This window comes from Dryobates pubescens, chromosome 38 (assembly GCF_014839835.1).
Source record: "Dryobates pubescens isolate bDryPub1 chromosome 38, bDryPub1.pri, whole genome shotgun sequence".
Classification (NCBI taxonomy): domain Eukaryota; kingdom Metazoa; phylum Chordata; class Aves; order Piciformes; family Picidae; genus Dryobates; species Dryobates pubescens.
Window position 1 is genome coordinate 3,965,917 of NC_071649.1, and position 23,106 is coordinate 3,989,022.

The 23,106-nt window shown below is 42.7% G+C and overlaps 1 protein-coding gene across 2 annotated transcripts in view; it reads right to left on the bottom strand.

The window, feature by feature from the left end:
• PDCD6IP (programmed cell death 6 interacting protein) overlaps positions 1–9,386 on the bottom strand; it is a 31,758-nt gene extending 22,372 nt beyond the window's left edge. For both annotated transcript variants that reach the window (XM_054177085.1, XM_054177084.1), the window contains exons 1-3: positions 9,120–9,386; positions 2,988–3,042; positions 783–852 (exon numbers count right to left, since the gene is read on the bottom strand). In XM_054177085.1, coding sequence (XP_054033060.1) covers positions 783–852; positions 2,988–3,042; positions 9,120–9,325 — 331 coding nt within the window. In that variant the 5' untranslated portion in view covers positions 9,326–9,386. The remainder of the gene's footprint in view (positions 1–782; positions 853–2,987; positions 3,043–9,119) is intronic.
• Positions 9,387–23,106: the final 13,720 nt, after the last annotated feature.

Here is a 23,106-nt window from a genome sequence, read left to right on the forward strand (position 1 = left end):
TTCAAGATTGCAATAGTCACTTTGAGGTGCTAGTTATGATGATTACATATGACTGTACAGCTCCTCAGCTCAAAAGCACTTGGCCTCATTTCCTCTGTTGGCAAGTGTTACAAATGCATTTAACGACCCTCATTTACAGTGCAGAATGGTCCCTATACAACTAAAATAAATCATAGGGTCAAACTCCTTATGTGTGCAGGAAACTTCTTTTTTTTTCCCCCCCAAGGTGTTCAAACCTCTAAAAAATACTTTTTAAAGGAGTGATCAGAAAATCACTTCAGGGCATGGACAGATCCTTCTATTCTCTTGAACAAAATGTTATATCAGACTAGGTAACTGATGCCAGCTATTATCAAACCATTTTTGGAGTAGACTGCTCACAAGAATATCTTATGAGGATCTCATTCATTTAGAACAGCAAGAGCTGGCTTACCAAAAAACTACTACTGAACCTTAAAAGTCACCTTGAACAATTTTGATTAATGTCAGTTGGGGTTTCTCCCAGAAAAGTCTGAGGAGCTGAGAGCACAACTATTACCAGACTGCAAATCCATTTATGCTTCTGGAAAATTAATATTATATCTCAGTCTTATAGAAATTCCTTGCATGGTGCCTAATTACTCATTACCAATCGTGAAGCAATTCATCAGTTACCAATTGTAGTTGAACTCATCTGTTAGCTATGTTGAGAATACTAGAAAGACTGTTAATAAATCAGTTACATAAAAATACTTTCAGAATTTAGTACCAATAATATTTGCACTTTCAGTACACTCACGTACCCAGTTTGGCAGATCCTCCAAAAAGTGACCCTTTATCGAAAGCATCTTTCCATGTGAATGTTACACAGACCTGAAAGTTGAGGGGGAAAAAATGCAAGAATCTTCATCTCTAAAATAGAATTAGAAATCTTCAGAAAATGTCCTAAATTCTTTTATTTATCCTTTTATACTCTAATTGCATAGAACTTTTAATTCACTTGGAACACCATGAACATTCCAGAAGTTTCACAAACCCATCAAGAATTATTAAAAAAAACAGATTTCTTCTACCTTTTTTCCTTCCTGTTAGTTTGCTCAAAACAAGCAGACAAGTCAGATGCTCTCAAAATAATCTTTCAGCTCTGCTAATTCTAAGTAACAGATAAATTTGTTTCCAAACAAAGACACTCCTCCTACAAGAAGTCTGACAGTCTGGTATAGTCACAGTTAAAGGAAATCACCCAACCTGGCAGTTTCCACTGTTCCAAATTACTAGCATGTTTGAACACTTCTGTAGTACCAAAATTCAGTCATTTTTTTGAGTGACTTGAATATCATGAGAATCAAGAAATGCACTCAGGAAAGAATGCAGGAAAAAACAGCATTTTATATTACACTTTCAGTATGCATTTCATAGGCAATGCAAATTCTTGACAGAGTATGCTTTGAAGTTCCACAATTTAATTCCTTACAAACTGGTTGTAGGCAACTGATATCCAACCAGAGAAGACAGCAAAATTCCTCACTGCAAAGTGGCTGCAGAGAACAACTTCAGAAAGCACACAGAACTGTTTGATAATGTCTTTTCCTCTCGCAGTAACACCAGTTCAGGAAGTTCTGGTCTCAAGCTGATCAGTTCTGCCTCCACCTGGTATTTCTTCCCTTTGATGGAACAGTTGACAGATCTGCAGAACTTGCTCCTTCAGTTTTCTGGTTTTACATGTCTCAGGGTTTGCAATCACCATATCAAAACATCTGTATACTACAAACTACAAAAGTGCAGTTCTTGGCTATAAGTGAATGCAACTATATGCAAAGCTTAAATCAGTTTGAACTACATTAAAACATTCAGCCTAGAGAGGAGGTGGCTCAGGGAAGACCTTCTTGCTCTCTACAACTACCTGAAGGGAGGTTGTAGCCAGGTAGGGGTTGGTCTCTTCTCCCAGGCAACCAGCACCAGAACAAGAGGACACAGTCTCAACATGCACCAGGGGAGGTTTAGGCTGAATGTTAGGAAGAAGTTCTTCACAGAAAGAGAGATTGGCCATTGGAATGTGCTGCCCGGGAGGTGGTGGAGTCACCATCACTGGAGGTATTTAGGAGAAGACTGGATGAGGCACTTGGTGTCATGGTTTATTTGATTAGATGGCATTGGGTGATAGGTTCCAACCTGGTTAACTCTTCTATTCTATTCTAATCTAGTCTATTCTATTCTATTCCTTACTTGTAACCTGCAAGCCTGAAAGAAACATCTTCTTTTAATTATAACATTACCATTTACATATGATTTGAGCAGGAAAGAAATGTAAATTCTGTCTCATTTGTATACGTTCAAAGAATAATCTACATCTTTTTCCACTAAAATGCAGGAGCCTAAAGGCTTATTCCAGTCTTCATCTGAGGAAGATTTAAAGTGGCAGGAGTAAAGCTGAATTTCTCCTTAAAGACAGGACTCTAAAGAAATATGGTAGAACAAAAAAAAAACCACACACACAAAACAAAAAGTCAGCAGCCTTTGTAGATGCAGAGGCAGGAATAGATTGGTAAGCTCTTAAGTGGCTTACTCTGTTTGCTGTTGTGAATGAAATACCCATTCTACTTCACACAGCAAAAATCATGTACCATCCACTCCTACAGGTTTTCCCATAAAAACTATGTCTTAAAAAGCCTTTAAAACACAGCACGAAACAGACTTCTTGGAAAAGGGAAGAGGAATCAACACAACACAACTCTGTGACCTTGGCTAGTGGTTACAGCAGTCTAAGTCAAAACATTTCTGAAACAAGTATTTCTGTAAATCAAAGGCAACTATGGCCTCAGGTGAAGTTCCAATATAGCCTATGTGTGAGCACTGACTAGAAAATAAACATAGATTAAGAAAGTAAGACTCAAAGAGATTAAATGCCTTGGCCAAGAGAAATACTGTTTAGCAGATCAGATACAGGAGTGGAAGTTATACATGGTTGGTGCTATGATTCAGTTTAATAGTTTGGAAAGTCTTCTTACCTGATTTTCAGAGAATGGAAACTTTGGCTCAATTGAACACAGCTGATCATAGTATCTACAAAAAAAAAACAGAAACAACAAAACCACACAGCTATTAGACAAATCAAATTAAGAGTTTTGTTTCTTACACTGACATGCAAAAAAAGGGCACAAAATTTGACACAAAATTAAGCTGTGAAGCTCCTTTGTATCTACAGAGGATTTGTGGGATGGACAGAAATTCTGCCTAAAGGGATGTTTTTCAATAGAGGAACAAGTACAGTAGGAGGTGGTCTTCTACAGACAATGTAGAAATCTTGTCCCTTTCAGAAGTACAAGAATATCTATTAGAGATGATGCTGACCCATTCCACTTTCTGGAGGAGGATGGATTAGAAAAGAAAGCCATACAGAGGAGTCCCTTTATACATACAGGAAGACAAGGAGTACATTAAGTCATGCTGCAAAAGTACAGCATCTACCATTAGATAAACAAGCTACACTGCACTTTCTTGAACTGAACAAATCCCACTCCCCTGTTATTTCTGACTCATCTGTTGAAATTTCAGTATCTTTGAAACAGATCACAGGATGTCAGGAGTTGGAAGGGACCTCACTTGCCTTTTGCCTTGCACAGCATCAACTGGAGCACCTAATCCTTGAAAAAATTGTTCAGTTGTAAACTTTGTTTTCATTTGAGTATACTGTAACAGTTGCAGCAAAATAAAACCAGGAGTTTCACTGTGCCAATATTTGGTGTACTCCCAGTGGAAGATGTTTAGGAAAGCATGCCAGAAAGCTAATAGAGCCAATATACCATAGTCCCTCCTACAAACTATCCAGGCAGTAGTTAGTAATTATTCCTGAGCTGTACCCTACACTTGCATCACCTGTTAGAGATGACAGGCTGGACACAGAACAAAAAGCCTTCAACCTTCCAGCTGCTGAGAGCATGTAACACAAAGCCTGTTTCCTACACTCTTTCTGTAGCACCTGCCATATGAGCACACACCCAACATTGTATTGGTGAAATTATTTTTTTAAGAATTCATATTCCAAATCAACAAAATACCTTGTAGCAATGAGTTTCATGGCTTGTGAAACAGCACTAACATTGTTCCTGTCTCCTTACATTGCATTATTAAATATTAATTACTTGATCCAGATGGGAAGCAGATGTACATGGCCCATGTTCTGCAGGCAGTAAATGTTTAAAAGGTCAAGAAGCAGTTTTAAGTCATATACAACAAAATCAGTGTTAGCATATTCTTTATCTGCCTCTGTACATACACTACAGGTTTCTGCCTTTGAATGAGCCACTGCAATTTAAGACATATTAAGCCATTCCAAAAGCTCCAACAATCTGCAACAGTAACCCAGGACTTTGCTAATCAGTGAAAGAAGTTGCTCTTAAATGATAAAAAAAGTCTGCAGACACTTACTGTGACAGTAGTTTAATAAAGATTAATTTTTACTTTTAGTAATTTTCCAAGGATGTGAAAGGTATAGCCAAAAAAAAAAGCCTCCAGCACTGAAGATCACTGCAATCAACACTGACATGTTCTTCCTTTACTGCTTTCAGTTGGTCTCCCCACATATCCATAAGACTTTCTGTGCTGTCTCCTCCCTCCCTCCCTCCCTCCTTCATTTGCTAACCAAAAGCCAAGTTGCCTTCCCACATTCAACAATTACCCTGTCCTCGTCTGCCATGAGGGTAGGGGCAAGAAGCAAAGCTTGTGAAATGTCCTAGTGAAGTCAAGTGTGTGAGCACTAGCTGTTCACAAACAAACTATTCTTTGTACATTAACAGAACCACCAAGAAAAATAAAATAAGCTGAGGAAGTGTGTACTCCTTACTCCTTCCAAACATGCACATTGCTGCTGTTAACATCCATGAATACCAACACCACAGGGCTTTGGTTGGTTGGCTTAAACAAGTTCATCACTTACATTACTGTTTTCTTTACTATTTTAAGTATGCAATGTCATCGCTTTTTATTAGAGAACTTGAAATTCTACTCAAGATTTAACAGCTCCTTAGAACTCTGCAGAGCAGAAAACTTGACATGTAATACCACTAGTTTTGTATAGCAGTAGCTAAAGATATATAAAGGTATATATAAACAATACATATTAAAATGGTACACGGTTTAAGAGTAGCTTGTATATTATACAGACAGAAAATAACTAGCCCAGTAAAGGCCACACCTGATGCACAAGTCAATTGCACATTGAAAGATGAAGGCAAAATAAAGGTGCTATTTACAACAAAACTGACAGTAACCTAACTATCAGGACACAAAGAACAGTAGTTGCCACTCCACACAGATTTGGCTGTGCCAGAGCAATGAACTACAGAAAACTGTGAAAACATCAACTGCCAGATTTCCAACTATAGCAAGGGCAGTAGATGTCAACAGCTCAGATCTAGGTCTCACAAGTGCAACAATCTTTCACCAAAACAGGAATCACACACTCCTAAATGCTTGTAAAAATGACTTACAGCAGCCAAATGAGTTGAAAGAGAAGGTTTAAATCTGAATTTCATTAAAATATATGTATTGTATTAAGAACCTCAAATCCAGCTCCTCTTTCACAGAATCATAAAGAAAAATCTCATTCAAAAGAACATTTAAGTACCCAAGATCAGCCTTCACTTTTCTAGATAAGAACTATAGGCCTGAACTCACAGCTGGAAACCAGAAGTGCAACCTTCAGCTCCCAAAGCATTACACTGCTCAAAATAAAATCTCACACACACCTCTTAGACCTCTCTTTTTAAAAAGAAGTGTAAGAGTTGCTAGCAAAACTAAACCAATTAAACTTGCACCACTATCCCATCCCTCCAGAAAAAGGAAATGAAGTCCAGGCTACTTTTGATGTTAGGAAACAAGGAACCCCTTGAAGCTATAATTATAGTGGGAGGGTGGGGGGTGGGGAGTTGGAGAGGAACCACACCACCACCACCTCCCCCACAAAAAAAAAACCCAACACCAAAAAAAACCAAAAAACAACCAAACACCAAAAAAAAACCACCCACTAAAACAAACCTGCTGTGACAGAACTTAAGGGGAAACCTCTGTACCAAACTCACCTACACCACCTTCAGAGCCCTCAGATTTTCACAAACCAACGAAAACTCGGAAGCAGGCTGAGGTCCTTCCCAGTTATACTGTGCCCCTTTTCACAGGGCACCTCAAACACTTCTCCAAGACGAAGCATCTGAATTCATCACTCACACCACATTATCAAAGCTTTACTGACCAGCATTTGCCTAGGAAATGGAGCTGCAACTGAGTTCATTTCTTCCAGAAAAGAAAACAAACCCACAGCAGCTACTCAGCAAAACAAGGCTTCTAAAGATTACAAAACTGTGGGTAAATTCGAGCTTAATTAGTACATGATTAAGCTCTGATTTCTTAACAGTTAAATGGTCCACACTGCTCTGCCAGGTATTATGGTCTATAAAAAGCCATGAAGAATTACATGTATGCAAAGGATGTCCACATTGTAATTAGCTTTCCCAACCTTACTTCATTAACAACCCCATCTCAAACTCCAACAGAAGACTTGCTGACATCATTACTAAAAGACTGAGCATGACTCTTAAATAGCAGCAGGAAAATACTGGAAGTGGAGAGGTAAGGGAATTTTCAGAGGAAAGGCAAGGCACTCGGATGCTTGTGCTCTTTCCATCATAATCTCAGCTGGACACTCCAAACTTCTGGGTATGTAGACAGTCTGCACCTTACAGAACATATGTCAGAATTCTTACAGAATAAAGAGCACAGAACAATATACTTACAGAATAACAATGACTTATTTTACGGTAACCGTATAATGAATAAAAATCATCAGACAGGGACAATCCACTCAAAACCTGTTAGAGGTAAGGGGAAAATGTACATCTGATTGGTTTATTTTTTCTAATTTACAGTTAATTCAGATGATCTTACCTTACTCCCACTGTAGAAGGAACAAATAATTCTCAATTGACACAATTTAAAATGCAGGTGTTTTATGAGAGAAGATGTGTGGTAGGGATACCACTTCATGTTCACATGTAAGGCAACAATGACAGAAAGCCCCATTAAACACCTCTGAGTACTCAACAAAGCCTGGGACAGCTGAAGTCATCTACAGATCCACAGCAGTGAGAGTAGGCCACTGCATACAGAATTGGCTCAAAAGGAAAACAGACGATTATGCAACACAAGTGGTTTCCCTTCATTAATGGGAGAGAAAACCTGCAGTGAAGTTGCATACTGTAACTTAATGACCTGCTGGCACTAAAAGGAGGTCCTGCTCAGCCCCCTGGCTTTCAGCAGTACTGTATCTATCCTCTTTTGTGTCATCTCTGATGTTCATCTGACCTTCCACTGAACTCCTTTAAGTTGCTCACCTGTAAAAAAGCCACATGCACCTTCTGCCTCCAGAAATTACATAAGAGAAGGACAAGAAATGAAGAGAGGGTTTGCTCCTTTTGGCAGTGTAGCACTGTCAGATAGGGTGAAGTCATATAATGTGGCTGGGCCAAACAGGGATTTCAGAGAAAAACTAATAACAGAGCCGACTGGTATGACCTGAAAATGAAGCTCAATTCCAATGTTTGAAGGAAAATAATCATACACCTTTCAGTATGGCTAGCAAACTCCTCCTTTCAGTTTATGGATGCTCATTATTTCCCTAATCTTCCAACAGGCACTCAGAGTAGTACCTTCACAAGCACTTACAAACAGGAATAGAACTGGAAACTACAGAGATACTGTAAAACATCTTCAGTACAGTCTAAGCTCTTATAGCCTAAAGATCCAGCAAAGGGTTGATAAGCTCAAAAAACATCAGTGGCTGATTTTACAAATCTTGCTTTCTTTTGATTAAGTCACTTGTTTCTCTTCCTTTCCTCTTCATTAAGTTTATAGATAAGAAGTGCCAGTGACCATGAAATGCATTTCTACTTGACATGTTTCTGTAATATCATGAACGTGTTGACAAGTTTCATCACTTTTATATCTCCATCATTTCTCCCTATACCAGAAAGCCCCTCTTTTTATCTCTTAAAAAATAAAGTTGCTGGCACTATGTAAAAACTCATCTTCTGGTGCTGCAAGTCTTTGGTCCCAGCTTCACAAATAGATGTGTGTACCTAGTATTAACCTAGTGAATGAAAGACAGGGACCTCAGTGAGTAGATAAGCTGCAAGTAAGTGGACTCAAAGTATTTCCAACACAGAGAAAGAGAGCAACGAAATTACCAGAACAAGGCAATGCTGCAATCCATAACTGCACTATGGAGACAGGAAAGAGTGAGTGCTTTTGTAGGTGATGGAGCAGTTACTCCTTGTGGACTTGGCAGGTTGGGTAAAGAGCTGGTCCTAAAGGTCTTTTCCAACCTAAACGATTCCGAGTCTCAAACAGGCTTACAAGGTAGAAGCCACAGACTAACCTATGTTAATTCCAACACACAGGCACTTTCTGATAACTAAACGCATTAAGCAGAAATTACAGATGCGACTTGGCAACACGTTAAGCTGCTAAGCACAAAAATGGAAGGAAAACATTAGAGTAAAAAGCAGACAAACCAAAACAGAACTTAAAAGAAAGCTGCCAACTTCAGCAGCAAAATATAACACTGAAACCAAAGACACAGGCGCAAACCAGCCTATCCTTTCTGCCCCAATCCAGCTGCGACTGCCTCGTTACAAACACGCGGAGGGGGCATTTGGTCGGGTTAAGGCCTCCTCTCCCGGCCTCCCCCGCCAGCCTGCCCTCATACAGCACCCCTCCAGGCCCAGCACCGTGCGTGCGGGGGTCCCCAGGACGTTGCTGCAAAGCACCGAGCGCTGGGGCGCCTGACCCCAGCCGCAGGGCCGCGCCAGGGAGACGAGCACGCAACTCACAGGCCGCCGGAGCCGACCCAGCAGCGCCGGCCGCATCCTCCCGGCGGAACCACCGGCAGCCCCGCCCCGCGCGGGCCGCCCACACCTGGTCCCGCCGGCACCCCGGGCCCGGGCCCGCAGCTGCCGCCGGGGCTTCTCGGTCACAGAGGGCACCGGGGGAGGCTAATGTACGCGACAGCGGGAGGAGCGCGGAGGATATGGCGCCAGAGGGGGACCCTGTGCTGGGCCTCCCCGGCGCGGCCTTCCCGCTCCTACCTGAGCAGAGTCTCGAGCGCGCTCTCGTGCTTGTCGAGCGGGCGGCCGAGCGCGCTCTTGCGGAGCTTGCTGAGCTCCTCGGCGGCGCGGCAGTGCTCGGCCTGTGCCTCGCCGCCCGGGTAGCTCTGCTGAATGAACTTGCACAGCGGCTTGGCCAAGTCCACCTCCGAGGCCTTCTTCAGCTGCACCGAGATGAAGTTCGTCATGGCGGGAAGGAAAAAAGGACAGCGAGCGGGCAAACGCCGCCGTCACCGCAGCTCCGCGCTCCCCGACCCGCCGCCGTTCCGTCGCGCTTCCGGGATCGGCGCGCCCCGCCCGCCGGCCGCACCCCCTCTCGTGTCGCGCAGCCTCAGCGCCAGCGGCGTCTCAGCGCTGCCGCCTGAGGAGAGCACCGGGTCCGGCTGACTTCCGGAGCGGGTTCTCATTACCTTCCTCACGGGTGTCGGCAAGTCGGCCCCGGGATGCGGGGGTGCTGGAGGAGGTCGGGAGAGAGCCGGGGCAGGCAGAGAGCTGCAGTGGTGCTTGTAAACAGGCGCGGTTTAACCAGAGGTAACGGTGGGGCTTCGCTGCCGTGGGGGAAGCATCGCCCGATGGTAACAAACTGCGAGGCCTGTGGAAGCCCTGGGTACGGGATGGAAGGGTAGCGACATGTCAGGATGAGCGCCTTGAGGGGCAACCAGGGGCCTCACGCTAGCCCACCCTAGGAACCCGTATTGACTACGTGCAGCTTCCCACAGCAGATGCCGAGATGTCTGCATTGGCAGCGGAACGTGCAGGCTGGCGTCGTGCTGCACCTGGGATTCTCTCATCCACATCACGCTGGCTTTCTGCTGACTCAGCCCAGCGCAGCTCACATAGGTGAAGTAGGCAATCTGCTTGTCTGAGAACTAGCTAGGAGTAGTCTACCCATGTTCTCCTTTCACTCTTTCTTCTGCCACTTGACAACTAGGCCTTTAAGACTGACATTTTCCTATTACATAAGCCCTGAGGTGATGATGCCTTAAAAAGAAGTGGTAAAAGTCCTTTTAAATTATGTAAAAACAGATCACAGGCTCACAGGATGTTAGGGGTTGGAAGCGACCTCTGAAGTCCAACCCCCTTGCCAGAGCAGGACCATGGAATCTAGTGCAGGTCACACAGGAGCACATTCAGACAGGGCTGGAAGGACTCCAGAGGAGAAGACTCCACAACCTCTCTGGGCAGCCTGTTCCAGTGCTCTGTGACCCTCACAGTGAAGAAGTTCCTCCTTATGTTGAGGTGGAACCTCCTGTGCTGGAGTTTATATCCATTGCCCCTTGTCCTATCCCAGGGTGGAAATAAGCAGAGCCTGTCCCCTCTCTCCTGATCCCCAGCCCTCGGATATTTAGCAACATTTATTAAACCCCTTCTCAGTCTTCTCTGGGGCTCTCAGCCTCTCCTCACAGGGCACATGCTACAGTCCCTTCATCACCCTGGTGTTTTCTGCTGGTATCCAAGGAGAAAATTCAGTCTTGGAGAATTTTGTTGTTGTTGTTAAAACTTGTTATTTTTATTCAAAAAGCACAGATTTTCCTGCCAAGCAAAATTATACTTATGGAAAGTTTTCATTGTAACAGCCACCGTTGTGCTTTATTTTATGAAGTATTGGTGGGTTTGTTTGTTTTGCAGGGAGACAAAGCAAACCATGACCTGCAGTTGTGTGTTATGGAAGATTTATGGAAAATAAAGTTTTTAAAATCCCTTTCACCACCACCTCTCCTTTCCCAGCATATCTGCCCCTTTTCCACTCCACCTGCCTCATTTTTCCCCTTTTTCCTCTCAAATCCCAGAGCACCTGGGCTCTGTTGGAGTCTCCTCCCACCCCAGGTGTGGCCACTTGGCTCTCCCCACCCACTCCCCTTTTTAATCTCCCCCCCTCTGTCCCCCGTCTCCCCCCCCCCCCGGAACCTGGTTAATTCTATTACTTCTATTTTAAACTTAAATATCACCTTGCTGCACAGTATCTCTTTAGCATTGCCCACACAAGAATTCATGTGGCATCTATTTCAACATTCATTGGGCTCTCCCTGCTCCTAACTGCAACATTTCACTTCATACATCACCAAGAGCCACAGCTGGTTCCAAGTGCGGCTGTTTTCCATTTGAAACTGCTGATAAGGAAAACAATCTATCCCATAATATTATCAGGAGAAAAAATCTGAAGCTCACTTTACTTTCAGAATTATGTCTGAAAGAGTACCTAAAGGCCATCTGAAAGGATACTAGCAATAGTTGATAAATACCATAAATGGCAAAAATCAAAAGTGCAGATAAGTGCAGATAATTCAAACAGTTGCTTTTGTCAAGCGTGCTTTAACAGTTACACTGTGAGCAAAAGAACACTCACAATCACCACACACTCTGCTGCACTCCTCCGAGCCAGAACCAAGGATTCCAGAATAAAGGCATATAGTCCAAACTAACAGGATCAGTGTCTAGTTAACACAATTACAGATAAAAATGTTTTCTCACTGAAAAGGAGAGAGGAAAAAAGGCAACAACTGATGGGTGAGAAGAAGGAGAATAAGCCCAGCAGAATGCTGAGGAGTTTGCATTGTGTCCTAAAGGCAGATCGTATTGTTAGGACATTAAGCTTGGTTCAAGAGCCTTATGGGGGAAATTAAGGTAACAATTACCTGAAATCTGTACATCAGGAACAAACCACAGCTTAGAAATACAAGGTTTTGTGAGATGCCAGAAAGAGTTCAGAAACTTTGCTACCTTTCCAGAAAACAAGTAGCAGTGAAATCAATGATTTGCAAATCTAAACCAGTTTGGAATATTGAGAGAATAAAGACACTCCCATTTCAATTTTTTCCTGTGTTCTGTGCAAGCAGCCAAGGCCCCTGTTCACCCTCCATGACAAGTGAAGCTTCACAGCTGATCCCACAGAAGTAGTATTTTTAAAAATCTAACTTCAGAACTGAGAGTCTGCTCCTGGGTTTTCTTGCAGTGAGCCAGAAAGGCCTTCACGTCAGTCTTAAAGGCTCTAAAAAAAGTTGTGCGTGGCTCCAGATAGTTTGACGCTCCAGATGTGCAATCTTGCCATAGAGTCTGCAGTCACGTCGAAGGGGCAGAATTCAGTTTTAAGAATAGGTGCCCAAAATGAGTAAGTAATGCATAAGTGTCTCAGTCCGGAGAGGGAAAGAGACTCAGCTTTTTCGAATATTCCCATATTGTGAAATTAGAGGCACAAACGAGGCCAAAATATCAACAGCTAGACTATTTATTACATAAATAAAGTGGATGGATCCGAAGGGGAGAGAGAGAAAATAGAGAGGGAGAAAGAGAAGAGAGAGAGAAGAGGAAAGGAGTTATATTACCACACCCCTCACCCCCCTAAGACAGTTTGATTCTGTGGAAGAAAGGTGCTGCAGGAGATGTTGGGTCTGTAGAGAAAGGGTGCTGAGCTTTTGGCTGTAGAAGAGAGGTGGTCCTCTGGGCAGCCTCTTCAGCTCCATGAGTTGCAGCAGGTGGAACTTAGGGCACGGAGAGGGGGCTCTGCTTCTTCCAGGCTCCATGATGATGTCTCTGTTATTTTTCCTCTGCTGGTATTCTCTCCGTTTTCCTTCTCATCAGCATTGTACTTCTCCTGTGTTTTTCTTCATCCGTGTTTTCCTTCTGTGTTTTTTGTTCTCCATTTTTCTCCTGCTGAGCCAGTAGTTGCTCAAGTCTTTTATACAGTTTTTTTAGTCCTTAGCCATGTGTCCTAGTATTGTCCATCAGGAAATCAGGGGCCAGAATCCATTGTCTCACCATCCTCCCTTTCCGGGGTACTTGATGGGTGGAGATTATCTTGTCTTATGCATATTCCTGAAGGTGGCCTCCGTCCTTGATTTTATCTTTGGCGAGTCACACCAGGAGAGACAAGCTTTTAGTCTTTCACAATAAGTCATCTATTACTCCAGCTTTGTGAGTCAAAGGACTTCAGCACACCAGTGTGGCAAACCATATAACACAACTTTGAATAAGCTGATCTTGGCCACTGCATTACTTAGGCAGATGAAAAATAGAGAACAAGTCCCTCACTCTTAAGTGAGGAATGCCTGTTTCCCAGAATTGTAGCACTGAAGTAAATGATGATGAACCAGATTTATACAGCCTGGCAGTGGGAACAGCGTGGAATGATTCATTTATTCTCTGTCTAATGCTGTTTGTGCTGTTGCTGATTGAAGGTGACACCTTACAGAAATTTTAACAAATGCACTGCAAGACTTTCCTTCAACTTGATTCATCCTTTCTAAACACAGCAAGCAGAGAACAGCTTGACAACTTGACAGCATACCATTATTAAACAATGGCAGAAGGTGTATTATCAATTACACAGGCAAAGTGTCCCGAGCACAAAATCATACATTCTCCCAACCTAGCTAATGCCAAAAATGAGTGAATGGACTCAAAACACATGCAGTTATTTCACTTTGGTCTTACTCTTTGTAGACACCCATTCAAAGTCACATCCTTGTTAAGCACCTCAGTGATGCATCTCATTTGGCAGGCCAAATCCTTTCCCCTTAGGTTCAACGTACCATGGATTCTGCTTCTACTAAACATATCACCTTTTAACATGTCTTACTTGTGCTGTACCATGCTCAGCTTCCTCTTAAAGATGATTAAGATAAACATTAAAATACTGTTTTAGATTTCTCCTGGCATTGCCAGATATCTTAAGGCAAGAAGACCGCTAGTAATAGAAGCCTAGTCAAAGAACATGCCAAGCAGCATCTGACACAAATTGATTTAAATTTAATGTTGCTTCTGAAGACAAAAAAGGACCTTCCAAAAATTCTCAAAACAGTTTTCTAGGAGGAAAAAAAAATATCCTACAAAGATTAACAATGTGAGAACTTGAAAGTGAAAAAATTTAAGACTTACTGACATGAGATAGATAGCACACCTTCAGTGCAATGAATCACTTGTCCATGAATCAGTTTGAGCTGTTTCAAATATTGCCTCAGCTGTCTGCTCTTATTAAGATTCTTGTAATCACGTATTATTTGGGGTGGGATTGGGGGGAGGAGGAAGTGTGTGCGTGTGGCTGTTTGATCTCATGTTGTAGCAGCCCATGAGCTTTGATGTAAAGCTCAGATGAAGTACTGGAAGTGTCCTGCACTGAGCAGAGCCATCTGTATTGTCACCTGAGGCAAGTCTGAAGTGGAGCCAGGAGAGAAAAGGGCCAAACCTGGGAAATTGGTATTACCAGCTCCAGTGGCCACTGGGAGGGGCAGCTCCTCCAGTGTTAACCATCCCAGTGTACAATCCAGAGACGCAGTGGCAACAGTGGCTGGCACAGGCATCATGAAAGTGGTGATGGAGTTGTCCTCATGCTACTGCTTCCAATCATCCTTGGTGAGGCCAAAGTGGCTAGCCTTCAGAGCCCTGCCAGGCTGCTTCCATTAGAAACCTTTGCTGTCTTCAGAAAAAAAAAACAAAGGTATATTTCAAGAGTTTCTTGGTGCACTCCTGCCTCCCTGTGCTGAGTAAACATCCAGATCAATTCCTCATAGTTTAATCAAACCCAAACAGAATATGACTTGGTTTCACATTTTTTTAATTAAAACAAACAAACATATCCTATAATATACAGAGGAAGTAAGCAGTCCTGCTATATTCATCTCTGGGTATGTGAGTTCCTTGCTATGTTGGATTTCCCCCAGGTGTTACTGCACGCATACACCTTTAAATGTTTGTTCTCTAAGCCTGAGTCATCCTTGCATGATTGCACTTCCCTGTCCCAGGGAACAGTTCCACCCTCACAGGCTTAGACTCTGATCCAAAGATAAAGTCAGCTGGACAGTTTCCTCCCTTTGCTTCTAAGGTCAAGACTTCATGGAGTATAGTTTGCCTACACATCATTACAAGATACATGGTTGTCTATGTATGGAAGGTGGAAGCCATCAATACCTTCCAGCTTAGCAGTCATAAACATGGCAAGGGTGTGAACAAGGAAGGGCAAAAACTGCAGCTATGAGATCATAGTTCTACTTTGGAGCCAGGGTGACCTTTAGATGGCTATTGCTTAACAAATGCAACAACTGGTACTTTGCATTCCTAAAATGTCCACCAACACAGAGCAGAAGTTTCACTTTGTCACAAAACAAGTTACCAGAACTTCAAACATATAGGTGATTTGTTTCTTTCCCACAGATTTCTTAGTAAGACTTGGTTCTGATTATTACAATTATAATATTATAAGCTGTAATGATTTGTCTCCTTATTACCTCTGACTAATTCAGTGCTATTTCCCAATTTAGAGATGAGGAAGCCACATAGTGAGTGGTTATCAGTGAAGGGCCATAATCTACATTTTCTGACTCAGAGTCCTGTGCTTTAAACATCAGACTGTATTTCCTCCTTCAACAGATTTATGGTAGCATCCAAGGAAAACACACGTTTTCCATAAAATGTTTGAAGTAATGTGGCATAAAAAAGTTATGGTCACATTTAGGCATCAGCAGGGTCTCATATATTTAGCTTCACTGGAGACAGATCATTATGTGTCCCAGATTCTCCTCTTTTTCCTGGACAACCCTTATGTACATGTACAGTTTTGCAAAAGCATTTTTAGAAGTTAGATTTGGTTTCAGCATGCAGGGCTTTTTGGAATGCTTCATGGGGTTTGTCTACCATTTTTAGACAGGCACCTTATCATGGAACTAAGTGCCACATCCAGTCTTTTCTTGAAGATCTCCAGGGACTGAGAATACATAGAATAAACCAGGTTGGAAGAGACCTTCGAGATCATCGCATCCAACCCATCAACCAATCCAACACCACCTAAACAACTAATCCACGGCACCAAGCACCCCATCAAGTCTTCTCCTGAAAACCTCCAGTGATGGTGACTCCACCACCTCCCCAGGCAGCCCATTCCAATGGGCAATCACTCTCTCTGTATAGAACTTTTTCCTAACATCTAGCCTGAACCTCCCCTGGCGCAGCCTGAGACTGTGTCCTCTTGTCCTGGTACTGGCTGCCTGGGAGAAGAGACCAACATCCGTCTGTCTACAACCTCCCTTCAGGTAGTTGTAGAGAGCAATAAGGTCACCCCTGAGTCTCCTCTTCTCCAGGCTAAGCAACCCCAGCTCCCTCAGCCTCTCCTCGTAGGGCTTGTGTTCCAAACCCCTCACCAACTTTGTTGCTCTTCTCTGGACTCGTTCCAGCAAGTCAACCTCCTTCCTAAACTGAGGGGCCCAGAACTGGACACAGGACTCGAGGTGCGGCCTAACCAGTGCAGTGTACAGGGGCAGAATGACCTCCCTGCTCCTGCTGGCCACACTCTTCCTGATGCAGGCCAGGATGCCATTGGCCCTCTTGGCTGCCTGGGCACACTGCAGGCTCATGTTCAGTCTACCATTAACCAGCACCCCCAGGTCCCTCTCTGCCTGGCCGCTCTCCAGCCACTCTGACCCCAGCCTGTAGCTCTGCATGGGGTTGTTGTGGCCAATGTGCAGAACCCGGCACTTGGATGTGTTCAATCTCATGCCATTGGACTCTGCCCATCTGTCCAGCCTATTGAGGTCCCTCTGCAGAGCATGCATTGAATAAAACTGTTTCATCTTTATCTATATTACCACAGTCCTGTATACCATATAGGAGGACACAGTCACGTTCTGCCTCCAGATAACAAGCTCTGCTTAAAAAGAGGCAGTGTTTCCATGCCAAACAAAACTTAAGTGTGCAGCATACAAGTCAGGTGACCAGTAGCCCCACCTTGGCCACTGCCACTTGGACTAGGAGTGTTTGTGAGGGATACATTTATACCCTAGTTCCCATCAATTGGTTATGGAGCAGCTGTGCATAAGAGGCAGATGTAACAGAGTCATTGTCAGTTAGTCCCAGGCAGAGTGCACAGCTGTTTGCTGACTCTGACCTTGCATATAAGTTTCTGAAAAATCCCAACTCATGCATGAGTATTTGACTTCCATCGTGGCATGAAAACTCTCGAACTGACACATTTTGGTTCAGCATTAATGGTGTGTGGTTTGAAACGTGTTCAGAGCTTTCTTCTGGAAGTTCATTGAAAGGGAAGAGCTTTGTTCTACCTTCGTTCAGTTTTGAACCACTGGTGTTACTTAGGAATCATTAATTCTACTTTACCTATCTAAATAGTGGTGTTTTAAATTATTTTTACCCTTAGGGATGGAAAACAAAGTACCAGTCATACTGCCTCAGAAGCAGATGGAAAAAACAAACGTCTGCTCTCTGTGATAATGGACAAAATTTTGCCTTACGCTCTGCTTATTCTGGCTATGAACATCTTGAACCAGCACAGGATTTCACAAGCCCCAGGAGGACATGGGCAGTGTTCTAATGTTATCATATCTTTAATTAAAAGTTAAAAGAAGAAAGGATTCATGACCTTGAAACACAAGTGTTCCACAATATATCCATCCCTTACCTGTGCTGTGCTCTATGCTTCTAATCTTAAAATAACAAACTGAAGCTCAAATGTGTGATTCTTTGTTCATTCCAAAAGAGAGAAGAGGGTTTTTTTATTTTGCAAATTGGAATCACAAGCTTGGCTAATTAAGCTACCCCTTAAGATCTGAAAGTCTGGGATTTTTCCTTTATATGACTGAATAATGCAAATATATCAATAATGGAAAGTAACAAAATAGATGAGAAATAACTGGGTAACTTTGAATTTCTTGATTGCTACAATATGGGATAACTCCCTTGAGAGCATTGCTTTCCTTATTGAAAGCGTTGTATTTCACATCTTGTGAATAATTTTTTCGACATATGTCATCAATTCAATCCAAATACCTTTGGAACCAAAGGACAGAGTAACCTTCAAAGAAGCAGAAATTAATGCTTGTCCTTTGTGCCTATTTTGCAATACATAATTACATTTTATATTGGCCTCTATACACAATGCAAGAAAAATACCTTTTCCTGTTCATCACATTACAATTGCAAAGCTTGACTAGAAAATTCCAGGTATGCTTTGAAGACTACCAAGTTTTTTACATTAAGATATGAAAGATATTAAATCTGGTTAATTGAGGAACATCCTCCATAAGTCATTGCTGACTTAGCATTTATTTCAGTAGTATTTTCTGTTTGGAGTGGGTTTTATCCTGAAATATCCCATAAAATATTCAAATGGAAATAATTTTCCATAGCTTGAATTAGGTCCTAATGGAAGTCTAGAATTAGGTAGTCAGTCATTATACAGCATAATGCTTGCTTTTGTAGAGGCATCCTTTCATGCTACATGGAACAAGCAGAAGGGGAAATAAGGACCTAAAAGAAACTTGGTAAAATTCACTGCAAACCCTGCTGAAATTCAGATCTGTCATTCTACAGACTTCTTACAGCAAGTGAGAGGTTTGTACCTCTAAGTAATCCTCTCTGTTGACAGTGAAGTATTTTTTTCTTGCTTTTCAGATGGAGAGGAGCCTGTGGTGAGGCACAGCTCAAATGTCTAGAACTCCCTTACTGCACAAAGCAGTCATATTTTTTGAGAAGACAGTAATAAACTTTGTCCCTCATATGGGATGTGTGCATGTGCCCCAACAGAAACAAGCTGGTTGCTTGTTTGTGAGGTGGGAAGCATTTGGCTGGGGATATGTGGCTCTGCTCATCATTCCTGTGGTTGCCCAAACGGGCAGCTCAGCGCTTGTCTCGTTGCTAGGTTCTCTGCCACCTACTCACTAGTTCAGATAAACAATGGGGCGTGCTTTGCCTACTCAGTAAAATGACACTGAGGGGGCTTGAACCAAGGTGAATCAAAAGCCAGCCATCTGCTGAGCACGTTCATACGGGCCCACCTTTTGTCTCCGGTCTGTGCTTTCATTCTCACTGTGTGGATGGAATCCGTTACAGCAAAGCGTCTGACAGTCAAGGCAAGAATTAGCCATGATACGCTGGAAAGAGCAGCACTGGGAGACAACAGCAGGGGCCAAAGCCTAGTTTTAAATCCAAGGCAGGAGACAAGCATGTAAAGAGGAAAGCAAGGACCTGATTTAAAAGCTGGAAGTTCAAGGTTTCTCTTTCTAATGCAGGAATTGAGTGACTCATTCCCTAGGAGTGCAGTCCAGGAAGAAAAGCTGTGGCCCTTATTCTCTGGAAACAAGTGCGCTCCTTCTCCAGCACACAGCAGTCTGAGACCTTAAGGGAAAATGGAAAGGGCAAGCAAAAGGCAGAAGACCCTGAGATCAGGGTTGTTTCCTGATCAGGGAGGGGTTTATGACTTTTCCCAGTTCAAAGCATCTCCTTAACACACCTGCTGATGGGCTCACAAAGAGCTACCTCTGATAACAATACAGGGAACCCACTTCTGAAAGCAGCAAAGATCCTCTTATCCTGCAACTTATCCGTAACATGAGGGTTTTATACTACGTGTTCCAAACACAATGAATCAGAAGAAAGTTTCTCTGTTATGTAGTGTAACAAATGCCAGCATAGGAGCTTTTTTGCAAAGTTGGCCCCAGCCACAAAAATGTGTGGGTAAAGACAGACAGGACTTGCCAACAACAGACACCATCAGAGGACTCCTCCTAGAAATGCTTGCTTTGCAATGTTCAAAGGCAAAATGATAGACAAACTTGCACTGAAGCAGTCTACAGAATGTGAGATGCAACAAATGTGGTTTAATCTTCTGTTTCATCATTCTCCTGCCTGTATATGAGTGTATGTTGTGCAAGAAGGCAACAAAATCCATCCCTGGCAGTGCAATTTTGCACCAAAAAAAAAAAAAAAAAGACAAGAAAAAAAGAGAAGGAGAGGATAATTTGTTCAAGGCCATTTTTACAATACATGCCTTTTACTAATGTTGTGGGTGCTTGTTGTTTTTTTTCATCAAAGGAGATAACTGTGGCTCAGCTTGCTGTTAATTGCGGTAGGGCATCCATAGGACATCAGAGAGTCTGACTCAGACATTAAAGGGGAGAGTTTGGGAAACACTTGATGAGCCAGTTTGTGTTTTGAGACTGCACTTGAGCCGACACCTTTGCAGAAGTTACATAAATTAAGACAGATCTCAGTGCACTATTTGTCATATATGATTCATCCCAACATGAAGTATCTGGACATGGCCTAACTAATGCCAGTACTTGAAATGTTACTGTAAGGAATTTAACATGCAAACTATCTTTGACAAGCTCAGCAGATTATCTCTAATACTTACTTCATGAATTCTCAGGTTGCTCTGCCTGACACTGCCTCTCAAGTTCCAGGCAGTTCTTCCTGTCATAATATAGACAGGAATTTTTGTCACAAGTCACTTAGAAAAGAGATAAAGATCCATGCTTTTAAGTGATGTTTTGTGCTGCAGAATCAGACACTCAGCTCATTTGTATGTGCAGCACTTCCTACATTCCCATTGACTGGTACAAACTTTCATATCACATTCCTTTCATACTAGTACACCCTAGCAACCTAACACTGCTTCCTCTCCTTTCAGAGTTGTCGACATACACAAATAGGATATTTCAAGGAGCACAAGACAGTGTATTCCAGCTTCAAACACTAGGTTTAAATGGGTGCTTAATTACTGGCCATTCTCCAGGCAGGCACTGACAGGCTTAGCAACAGTCACTTTTGCAATCAGCTAGTGCTACCTGCAAGCTACTTAGTTCCTCAGTGACTGAGCATAACCGACATTAAATTGTCCTTGAATTCACTCTAGGACAGCAAGTGAATTTCACAAAGTAAAAAGCAAAGACTAGCCAATTCATTACCCACCAAATCCTTCGTGCTTCTGGGACTCCACTAACACAAATATGCATGTGTCTGTTGACTATCAGGCTTGTGAGCTTGTGTCCTTTCTATATCCCTGTATCCACATTTGTTTCTAGCATCTGCTTCCCTCACTTTTCACGGGGTTCAAAGAATGTGCTTCAGACTGGTCAGCTAGCTGGGAGTCGTCAGAGCAGGTCCATTCATTTTCCTACGGTGTGTTTTGTTCCATCTCATGACTGTCATTTTTCCCACTTCAATCTTACCAGTGTTACCTGCTTGGCGTGGCAGGTTATCAGTGACTAATGAGGTACCTATTTTCAGGGAGGAAGCAGCTAAAGAATTTTTTCTTTACTATAGAAATGATTCCATATGACTTTTCATTCAGCAAACCTACTGCTTATGTGCTCATTATTCCAATTTTCTATTTTATAGGCCAGAAATATATGCAGTGATTCAACGGCAACCATCTCTGTTTGTACAAAGCTCACATCAAGTCTAAACACAGGCACATGAAAATGCATGCCCAAAAAACAGATCACTGAGAGAAGGGAGATTTTACTTGTGATATATTGTTGTTCAGAGCAAAAATTAAAATCAAGGATGAAAACTTAAGGCTCACCAGAGATTTTTGTCAGAAGTGTGATATAGCTGTACCCAGTCGTTTGCACGCTCGGGTTGTGCCAAGAGGTCAACTCCATATCTCATCACTGAGGAACAAGTAGTTTGCTCCAGCTCATTTGCCCTCCTGTTTCCTCATGTACTCACATGGCATAACAAACCACATTTGAGAACGGCAGATTAGCCAGCGATACAGAGGAATTAAGAGTGGTGACTCTTTAGGAAATGGAAAAGGGAATGCTGTAAGGAATGGAGAACTGTGGGCAATCATTGCAATTATACTGGGGGAAAAGTATCAAGCTTAGGGTGTCCCTTATTTTTAAGTCCAGTGCAAAATTTTGAAGGGCTTTTACATGTTGAATGAGAAAGCTAGGGAGTGTGGCATTATTCAGCACAATGCCTAGTAAGTAACTCGAGGGGCACGCAAGGGCCTGTGAAAAGATTTAGGAACACTTCGTAAATGTTAAGGAAGTTGGACAAGAGTTGAAGCAATCATATATACCTATCTATATATATATTTATCTTAGATATAACAGAGAAGTTTTTGCCACAAGAAGTCTCATGCCAAGCCCAGGAGAAGAACCAGGGATTTCCATTTTAGCAGAATTCATTAACACATCATGGCCCTTAGCTGTCCCTGTCTCCCCTTTCACTTGTCTTCACAGTCTCAAGATACCTATACCAAAAGAGCTCTTCCCAAAACACAAAGAAATCACTAGGCTGGTAGCATTTACTGAAGATCTTTCTGTGTGTGAGCCAGCAGGAAAGCAATCTGAGGTGTGGCCTAGGTGTTCTTCAGTATTTGTCATGCATAGTGCTGAGAAGTCCTGTGGGAAACACAACAATTATGGTACAAGTTAGGACAACTCTCAGGGTAGCTGGAATTTTTCCAGGGACCAAACCAGCCTGTGGCAGCCTCAGAATGGAGATAAGTTTGTCATTCTTGCATTTATTGTCTGCTCTGTATGACACCTGAGAGGAGTTAAGCTGACTATTTTCTCCTGTTGTCAGTGTGGCTATGCTGCAGAGGAAGAATGCAACTGCAAGAAGTACTGTACAAGCAAATAAAAAAATGCTGACTGAAACATCATAGAGCCATGGGGAGCTAACAGATGAATAGAGGTGGAAATGTACCAAGTTAATTACCTAGCACAGTGCAGAGATTCCTCATGTAGCCCCACCAGAACTCCTCAAAGCAGAAGCCTCTAGAAGCGCTGCCCCAAGCCCACGAGCTCTGTATCACAGCACAAAGGTAGCTGTCACCTCAGACTATACAACACCCGATGTTGTTACTCTCAAGGGGGAAAAGGCACTTTCCCCCTCCTATCTTAAAAATTCACTCACAGAAGCAATGAAAGAACTTGAAAAAATAGTTGCCATGTAAATCACATTTCCACCCTTACCCTCCGCACTGCCTGAAGAAGCAGGGAATACTGATAGAAATGATAGGGAGATCATTTTTTGTAGCTACAAGATGAAGCTAGAAGTAATAATATCCATGTCATGCTTTTGACTGACCTCCCGAGAGGAGCAGGGTATCTCTTGAATCTGCTACTAACTGTAAATGCCACGCTGACAAAACCCATCTCGGTGTCGGAAGATTACACTGCACAAAGCTATTATGTATTAATTTAATATCAGATTTGCTCCTTGTTGCAAGATC